This window comes from Abramis brama (genome assembly GCF_963993115.1).
Source record: "Abramis brama genome assembly, chromosome: 6".
NCBI classification, from domain to species: domain Eukaryota; kingdom Metazoa; phylum Chordata; class Actinopteri; order Cypriniformes; family Leuciscidae; genus Abramis; species Abramis brama.
The window spans coordinates 18981629-18991338 of NC_139968.1; the positions used below are offsets into that span (position 1 = coordinate 18981629).

General features: G+C 38.2%; 1 protein-coding gene across 2 annotated transcripts; it reads right to left on the minus strand.

Annotated features, from left to right (window-relative positions):
* scamp4 (secretory carrier membrane protein 4) lies at positions 1 to 9117 on the minus strand. 2 transcript variants are annotated; one of them, XM_084116522.1, is made up of 7 exons: positions 9047 to 9117; positions 7986 to 8063; positions 7741 to 7869; positions 5219 to 5375; positions 5028 to 5129; positions 3035 to 3152; positions 1 to 1584 (listed from the first exon to the last, which is right to left on the minus strand). In XM_084116522.1, exons 2-7 carry the CDS (start codon positions 7990 to 7992, stop codon positions 1402 to 1404), a joined length of 696 nt encoding a protein of 231 aa, XP_083972648.1. In that variant the 5' UTR covers positions 7993 to 8063; positions 9047 to 9117; the 3' UTR covers positions 1 to 1401. The 2 variants fall into 2 exon arrangements, with proteins under 2 accessions (XP_083972648.1, XP_083972647.1); XM_084116521.1 differs by having other exon boundaries at positions 7986 to 8083; positions 9047 to 9111.
* Positions 9118 to 9710: the final 593 nt, after the last annotated feature.

The window sequence follows — 9710 nt, forward strand, 5'->3', positions numbered from 1 at the left end:
TGAAAAGGAATGTTTTTATTGAACTGAAGCTGGAGAGCCATTCCAGTCACATGTCATATGCAGGATTGTTAAATACATTGGCTACACTACACAAGTCAGTCATGAAACGCTGCAAAATCAACCTCCTGTAGCTCTGTGGAGGGAGATATTGAGCAAAAAGTCACATATTAAAAATGAGTGTCAACCAACCAACCAAATGTCAGCCAACCACAACTGTAAACTCAGCGAGATGAAACCAGGAATAAATGCGCAATGCATATTTATACGCCAGTAATAAAAATAGCACAGGATATAGCCACATCCACGAATAAATTGTAGCACTTGAGGGAAACTCGAAAGCTATTGGTTCACACATGCTTAATATGCATGAAGAATTAAGGCGGTCTTTATTTCAAAGACGTGAAAAGCTTTAAACAGAAAGGCAGCAGGCACAAGATGTGTTTGCATTCCCGGTCATAGAATTATAAAAAAATCTGAAACGCTTTGCAGCAGTGTATAAAAGGGGCGTGTCATATGCAAATCATATCATTTACAAAAACATTTAATTCATGCTTGTGAATCTTAAAAGTACAAGTGAATAATTATCTGAAGTAAAACATTTTTTTTAAATTAACTGCAAAAGCGCTGTTGTGGAAGAGATGCAAGATGGAATTTTTTTGAGGTAAATAGAAAAGCTGCCATGATTTAGAAAACACTACTCAGACATGCTTTTTCCCCATCTCAAAAATCACTTTCCCTAAAACAGTAAAGCGATTGTGTGTCGTATACATGCATGCATGTATATATGTATATATATATATATATACACATTTCTATCCATTTGTTTTAACATAATCTTTGAATTAAATTTGATATGCAACTATTCTTTTCATTTTCAAACAAGTCAATGGAATGACAAGAAAAGTCAAGGCTCAGATGAACTGAAATCAATTCATCAATGTAATATTATATAACAGTGTCATTTTTTTCTATTTTTGAACTAATGTTCTGTCATTTTGCTGTTAGTGTGAGGGTAGTATGTGTTGAGATGTCTTTAAAGGAGCAGTTTGCTTATTTTGATTGGCCATTTAACCTTCTGGTTAGCGTTTCTGTCAGAATTTGCACCCAGAACAGGGTTTTGACACATTTTTGATCGTCATTCACTTCTATTTAAATCAGTGTTCAAGAGATCTACTCTTGACAGCTCAAAAAAAGGAGTGATTAACATTCAATCTTTTCGCTATATAAAAAAAAAAAAAAAATTACAAAAGCAAAATAACCATTCACAAGTCTGTGATCTGGCTGAAGTGTTTTCTTACATTCTCTGCACAAAAATATTGGGTAACGTCCCTCTGCAAACTGCCCCTTTGATGCTAAGACAAACAGTGGTGCTCTTGCTCCATCTGTAGTTCAGAAAAGGAATCACCAGGGTCCGCTCTCTGGGTAGTTGGGCACAGCGGCTGGATACTGGGGCAGACTGGGGCCGGTTTCAGAGATGGCGTTGAATCCGGCTTCCCTCACAGGGGCGTTCTTCCACACACCCGTGCTCCACTCTTCCTGCGCCCGCTGTAAACTGCCTCCTCCACCACGATATAGTCGATGGACCTTTGAGGAAACAACACTAATGTGACACTTTGCTCTTTTGTTTTAAAGGAGCTGTATGTAAGAAATGTATTTCAATTAATCATAAAATGGCCCTGATATGTCACTAGACATTAAGAAATCATGTTCATTTCAAATACTTATATCACTGACAACAGTAGTACGGCCAGGATATTGTCATTTAAAAAGTGAAGTTGCAGCCCTCAACTGATGTTGATGTTGTCATCTTGTGTTTTGGCCTGATGCCCCACCCTCCACCTATCTACCAATCACGAAGTCAGTAGTGTTTCGGCATCCGGGTTGCCAGCTCTGCTCTAGTTGAAAGCTCCTTGTAGCAGCCTACGTTCCTGCTGGATCCTGCAGCCTATCTGGCAACCTCGAGTCAGGGGGGAGGGGGAGGGGATACACCGCTCTACAGTAATTTGAAAGTGATTGCAGTACCAGTTTTGGCCACAATCTTACATACGGCTCCTTTAACTTAAAGCTGCAGTCTGTAGTTTTTCCTCTTTGTCGCCATCTCTGTTCGAAATCTGCAATTGCAGTTATTCGCGGAATTATCAACTTTACGTGGGTTGTGCCTTGGCACGGCACAGTGCGGATGAATCCAATGTTCTGAGGAGAATGTGCGGCTGTCAGTCGCCGCGCCGGTGTGGATCCTGTCATTCGCAATCACAGATTCTACTTTTTGGAAGTATGACCAAATTAAGAATTTAACCGGAAAATGTCGTCTGAACAAGTAAGTAACATCCACTTTTGTTCTGACCAACTAAGGGGAAAAAAGCATTGCAGTAAATCGCGCCGATTAAATCTAACGATCGCTTATCATATCACGTCAAACCGTGCAAATTATACTTTGTTCTCAAATTGTTAATGTTAACAACATCAGCATTGCGTAACTACATTTAATGCCCTTCCGATATTATCCTTGTTTTCGCATGGGCCCGGTTTCAATCGGCTTTTTTTCTGTAGTCACTCCGAAGTCTTTTGCGTTTTGCAACGGGTGAATCTCCAGTTGTCACTGCTTGTCGTTTGAACCTTTCTGGATCCACCGTCAAATTGATAAGTTTAATTCTATCAAGTGCTGTGAGAAAAGGCTATAAATCTCCACCTCCAACATCCTCACACACTCATAGCCTACTAGCCGAGACTCCTTCTTTATGTGTACAGATGTGACGTAATGACGCAAAGACATGCTCCAATTTCCCGCAGAAATCCACCAGTACCACTGGAATTAAAAACATTATTACAAGCTTACCGTTTTGAATCGAGCGAAGGCAAGCAGATCGTTCTGAACGCTGGCTGGTTATGTACTTGCTCATAATTTTTATTATAAGCAAGTAATTTTTCAGATAATTTTTTACCCCAAAAAGGTACGGACTGCAGCTTTAAGGATTTGCTCTTTAAAGGTTTTTTAGTAGTATTTAGTAGGGTTGTGTGCGTGTTCAAATCATACCTTGATGAGAACAAGTCCCATGAGAACTGTATCTACAGTAAAGAGCAGAGTACAGATGAGCATGAATATAGCCGAGGTTACATTCGTGCTGAAAAACATCACTGTGGCGATCCAACCACTGCGAAGAGAGGAAAATATGGCGAGTTAACATCATTGGAAGTATTAAAATGGTCACACAAAGACTGGATTTATTGATACAACACAAGTTAAGCTCAATCCACAACATTTGTTAAATAATAATAATGTTGATTACCACAAAAAGATCCCTTTTGAAAACTAAGAATAAATAACTACAATCATTTATAATTGTTTTGATTATTACAAATAATTATCAAAAAATAAATATGGGGGAAAAAAAGTTACAGTTGGGGTAAAGCAGAATACAAACTACCGTTTGGGGTAGGTTAAATTTTTTAAATGTTTTTGAAAGAAGTCCATCCAACCCCAATTAAACACCCGTGAACCAGCTAATCTTACTAGGCATACTAGAAACTTCCAGACTGGTCTGTTAAAGGTTGTATCAGCGATTTCAGGCCCAAACATAAATGATCACATTCATCTAATCTTTCCTAACGATCCGCTTGCTGCCCGCCCCATAAGCATGCCGTCAAAAAAACGCGTCTCTGTAGGCAGCCTAGGCTCTGAGATCTGCACACAAAAACAGTTGGTTTCACCACCACTCAAAACCAAAATAAATAGTGTTCCAACCAATCACTGACAGGGGTGGGTGTTGTGAGGTTTTCGCATGCAGCCGTCATAGGCAGCCGTGCACGAGCGCAAAACCTCACAACACCCACCCCTGTCGGTGATTGGTGCGTTGAAAGTTATGTTAACGTTACTCTGTGCGTTCGCTCGGTGGCTGTTATGAGACCTTGTTGCACACTGCTGTAAGCTAGATCGATATTAGAATATCATATTAACATAATAAAAGATGAATGACTTGTGTTGCTAAATGGCATGCGGCTTATAAATTGTATGGTGGAAAAAATGCTGTATTACTGTTACTACGAATAAAGCTCTTTCTGATTTTGCCGTTTTAGCCATTTGACAAAGTAAGGAGGCATGGTACAAACATGGTACTCATGGTAAATAAAGAAAACAAGAGATTCAAACAATAAGATTAACCATGTTAAACTATATAACATTGATTCGCTTTCTGTCGATAAAAAGCATCAAAACAGTTGCTCACCTGTCTAATAAAACATATCATATAAAGCATCTTTGGTGTTTTCATGGTTTCGATGGAAGTAAAACCGAAAATCGAGGGTAATGCAGATAGGATGTCATTGATAGGTGACGCGGGTCATTAAACTGGTTAAAATAGCTGATTTCCCTAGATTTAAACATTGTTGGAAACATTTGGGATAATGCAAGTATTGCTCAACAACTCAATTCAACAACTCATTAGCACAACTCAACAAGTTTACATTGTCCTAGTGGTTTTTGGACATTTTAATCCAAAAAATCGTACATACTGTGTCTTTAATGCATCTTTGCTGATTAAAGCTGTGGTCAAACTTAAAAATAAGGAAATTTTAATGGTCTAACATTCCTATTTCTTGCAGGATTTAACATGTATATGCTTTTGAAAACTAAATGTCCCCAACACTTGGGCCAAAGTTAGTGTGTGTTGAAATAACGGATGCAGATGAAAAAGACTAGACGGCTATCTTATAAACTCATGACTTGAGTAACAAGCTGAAGTAATCAAGAAATCCAGATTTGCTTCAACCTAGTAACAGAGGATGATTTGCTGAATTAGACATTAGAAGAACCAATCATGTTGGAGAAAAAAAGAAGTAATGGATCATGTCACCATTTTCATGCTCCTATTCTATAAAAACTGTTTTACTCTTTTTGCTAGTGGGGATTTTCCCTGAAATTGGTCTGAGATCCTCCGGCCGTGATTAAAGCATAGTTAAAGGCATTTACAAATGATGTTAACTCAATTCATATTAATTATCGAATATCCTAACATTTCAATGTTACTCACCATGCACCCCAACCTGATATTCCAAGACTTTGTATGAAGGCGAGAACACATTGCAGGAAGAAAATGAAGAAGAAGGCCATGAAGTTGAAGGAACTATCAGCCCTGAAAAGACGCACACAAAAAAAACAGTTCAATCAAAGGGAAAAACCAACCTCAGCAAATTTGTCCTTCGCTAAAAAGAGTTTCCTTGCCTGAATGCTTTATAGAGCGGCCTGAACCAGCAGGTGTAGCTACATGGGCTGAAAACCAGCAGCCAGAGGAGCGAAAAGCCAAAGTTGATCGCTCCACCCCCTCCGGCCCACCAGGCTATGCAGGCCACCACATTAACGCACAGTGTGATAGAGTATACTGGAAAAACAGAATATCAATCATCAGATAAAGGGATCAGATCTTACAGTGATAGTGATCGTTCCAAACCTGTAAGACTTTCGTTCATCTTCCGAACACAAATGAAGATCTTTTTAATGAAATATGAGCCAGTTCTGTACTCTCCATTGACAGCTGCGTCATATTGACCGCTACTCCACTGACATATTCATCATATAAAGCGATCGTGTCTCCAGAAAATTTGGACTAAACCGCTCAATTCATATGGATTCGTTCTACGATATCTTTATGAACGTTTTGAAGCGTCAAAGTGGTAGTTGCATAGCTGTCAATGGAGGGACGGAAATCTCTCAGATTTCACTGAAAAGACGTTCATTTGTGTTCCGAAGATGAACGAAAGTCTTACGAGTTTGAAAAAACATGAGGGTGAGTAAATTATGACAGAATTTTCATTTTGGGTGAACTATCCATTTAAAGGATTAGTTCACTTTAAAATGAAAATTAGCCCATGATTTCCTCACCCTCAAGCCATCCTAGGTGTATATGGCTTTCTTCTTTCAGACGAATACAATCGGAGTTATATAAAAAAATATCCTGGCTCTTCCAAGTTTTATAATGGCAGTGAATGGCAACCAACAGATTGAAGCTCAAAAACGTGCATCCATCCATCATAAACGAACTCCAAACGGCTCCTGTGGGTTAATAAAGGCCTTCTGAAGCATAACGATGAGTTTGTGTAAGAAAAATATTCATATTTAACACGTTACAAAGTAAAATTCTAGCTTCCGGCTAAACGAACATAACATGCCCCTAATGCGCAACTAACGCAACTCATGACGTCAGAAGTAGCGTAGTGCGCCGTCATGGCGTAGCGTAAATATCAGCAGTAAGTCGCATTACGTCGGAATCTGTATGTTCGTTTGGCCGGAAGCAAGTTATTTTACTTTATACTACAGGGCCGTTGAATGCTTGAATCTGATTGGTTGACGAACGTTCTAAGGTGTGCATTATTTTCAGGGAAACGCACAGCTAAAGTAGTTCCAGGCAGGTCTTGACCGCATTACAGTTCCATATCACTTCGCGTAGTCAACTGTAATAACGGAAAATAGGATACAATTCATAACAAGAAAAAACATTTAGCCCCATGCGCTTGATCTGCAATTTTCAATGTCTAGCTTCACAATCAATGGAAACATGCAGTTTAATTTTAATAAATAAAGCATATAGTCCTATATAATCAATAGAAAATTTAACTGAATATAGGCTAAATAAATGGATAGTCCTGCAGCACGGATTTTTATTGCAGATAATTTAACAAATAAATAATTATTGATTGGCCTACTTGTTAAAAGGGCTTTGTGTTTCATTTATTTGGCTAGTCTACTGTCATCTGTCAATAATAGAAACAAAAGAATGAACGAATTAATTAAAACGAATTGAATTAATAAATAAATAATAATATTGACGCACATGCTTTTCTGTCTCATTATTGCACATCTCTCTCTAATAACTGCATTAATAACTGCATAAAGCCGGGGACACACTTTAAGGCCGGTTATGAATGTTATTTGATTCTTATGACTGATCATGCCCAAACGCGTGTTCAGCGCATTCAGTCTGTGTTCAAAGTCGGTGTTTAAAATATGCTGCGATAAAAACAGTCAGAGAATGTGTCAGCTAGTCGTGTGTCCCAGCATTAGTCTGCTATCAGTGGCTCAAACCTCCGTTACTAACTCTAAAATGACGTTTTGGAATTAGCAACGGAGGCATGGGATTAGATGCGTAAAAAATTAGTCCTACATACAAGAGCGTTTTAATGACAAAAACTTTACAAACGTCTTGAAATACATAATCTGAACAATGTTTCGAGGTGTGGTAACTGTAGTATAAGCGGAATAATTGACTTCAGGCCGTTGAATTATTAGAAAAATAATGCACACCCGAGGTGAACGGCCACTCCGCTTCGCGTCGTGACCGCATTACCACCTCGGGTGTGCATTATTTTTCTAATAATTCAACGGCCTGTCGTCAATTATTCCTTACTTATAACGTTTTTACACAAACTCATCGTTTTGCTTCAGGAGGCCTTTATTAACCCCCTGGAGCCGTTTGGAGTTTGTTTATGACGGATGGATGCACGTTTTTGAGCTTCAATCTGATGGCTGCAATCCACTGCCATTATATATATTTTTTTAATATAACTCCGATTGTATTCATCTGTATTCAAAAGAAACTCATATACACCTAGAATGCCTTGAGGGTTAGTAAATCATGGGCTAATTTTCATTTGAAAGTGAGCCACTCCTTTAACTGCTTCTGTCAAACTAGGAAACAGGAACTTCTGAAACCAAACTATTCCCAGGAAAGTTTGCATTTCTTTACTCACAGATCCAAAGATTGTAAACACGACGCACAAGCTGGCAGTGGGGTTGCGGAATTTCCTCATCCACATTCTGGTAAAAACATGGCTTTATGCGAAGAAACTTCGGCAGAGGAGGGAAGTTGTTTGCTCGATCTGTCAGGCAAATGAATCAGGAAATTCATATTTTTAACCACAGCAATAACAAGGGACCAAAAAGTCGACAAAAACAGACATTTATAGTTTGTTTATACCAACCAAACCTGACCTACCTGTCATTTCTCAATTTTGAGAAAAGGTGGATAATGTTGATTTTCCCTCTCTGAACTGATATACTGATGTTTTCAGTGCTAAAAGACACAAAGATATCCTAAAAACATTATTAAAAATAGTTTAGGATGTAATAATCAGCCTTTAAGTTCTGACCACACAACTTAAGTACATCTATCTATGAATTACAGGAACGTCTGTCTGTGTGTGTTTTATTCGCATATACTCGAACCGTTAGTCCGATGGATTTCAAACTTGACAGGTGTCTTGCTACGGGCACGAGTAAGTGCAGTGCCAAGTTTGACGTTGTTTGGATTAGAAATGCAAAAGATATCGGTAAATATATCGGTAAAAGAAGCACTTAGAAGGTTGTGGTTTAAAAATAAACATTCTGACATTAGAGGGTTGTGGTTTATTCTGACATTAGAGGGTTGTGGTTTAAGACATAAAAACTGTCAGCTAAACAAAGTCAGCTACACTGTTTATTTCTGAATATTATATTTTATTCACGGCCATCATTTGTAGTAGCCTATTCACAACGCGTTTTCTCGGAGTTCACTGTGTAGCCTGCTCCCTGAATCGTGTAGTTCAATTTTCCATATTGTATGTCATTATGTCAGTATCAGTATTTGCTTTCTACCATGCACAAATAAAAATGTCACTGAACTTTTGCTGTGTAATTTTGACAATGAACACTCAAATACACCGAACCAACAATTACTAAAAACACACACAAAAACTGATTTTGCACGGGCACTTTGCACTAGTTGAGTAAATTATAAATAATTGTTGATAAGGGCTTGCTTGTGTTGTTTTAAATATGTGTTGTTGTTTACAATAATTCTACATTAACGATATTTTACAGCATATTTGAAAACATAGCACAGGCCAACAGCTAACACAACTGCAGTAGAAAATCAACAGTCAAACTATAACACATCTACGCAAATTAGAAATGCTATTCCATGAGCTTAAAAGAAAAAAACATTGCTTTGATAATATAATAAAATCTTATTTTACAATAAAAATACAATAAAACTTAATATTCCCGAAGATACGATACCTGTGCACAGCTAAATACTTTGATGGGGATGCGTCTGCAGTCTGCATGGAATCCTGGAGATCACGTGGCGGACTGAAGCGTTCTGGTGCATTGTGGGAAATGTAGTTCTAAACGCGGCCTGTTTTGCACGTGGCATACGGACGTTTTAACTGTTGAACACTACAAGCCCCATCACAAGATGATCAAAGGTGTGGTCTCAGCGCTTGTGACTAGAACATTTACAGTTTCCCTGCCTTCTGGCAATGAATAAATATGACACATTTCTGTTATTTTTGGCAGAAACTTGTGAACATTTTCGTACTTTGGAATTTAATTTGATCTCAAGATAATTTGCGGATTTACTGACGTTTGTACTTATGCTGTTCAAATATCAATCTTTAAATGTGTCAAGCCTCTTCAAAAACACGGAATCATTTGATCTCAACAGTTTTATTTAGAAAAACACTTTTCCATTCTTTAAAGTGCTTTCCGTTAAACAAAAACCCTCAAAACATCTAGCCAAAGCAGTTTGTTAGTTGCACACGGAATAACTTTGTGACTGGTTATTTTCATCTGACCAATCCTACACGAGAATCACACTCACTGTCAAATCACAGCTCTTTGTACGTGTTGCAAGGCGGGACCGACCGTGACAGCCAATAACGTGACTCCTGTTGATCTGACG

What these genes read in the sequence shown, in the direction of transcription:
- scamp4 (XM_084116522.1), bottom strand. An exon ending in CCGCTCTATAAAGCATTCAG is followed by an intron (nt 5,130 to 5,218) that starts GCAAGGAAACTC and finishes GCGTCTTTTCAG; the next exon opens with GGCTGATAGTTCCTTCAACT. An exon ending in ATATCAGGTTGGGGTGCATG is followed by an intron (nt 3,153 to 5,027) that starts GTGAGTAACATT and finishes CTCTCTTCGCAG; the next exon opens with TGGTTGGATCGCCACAGTGA.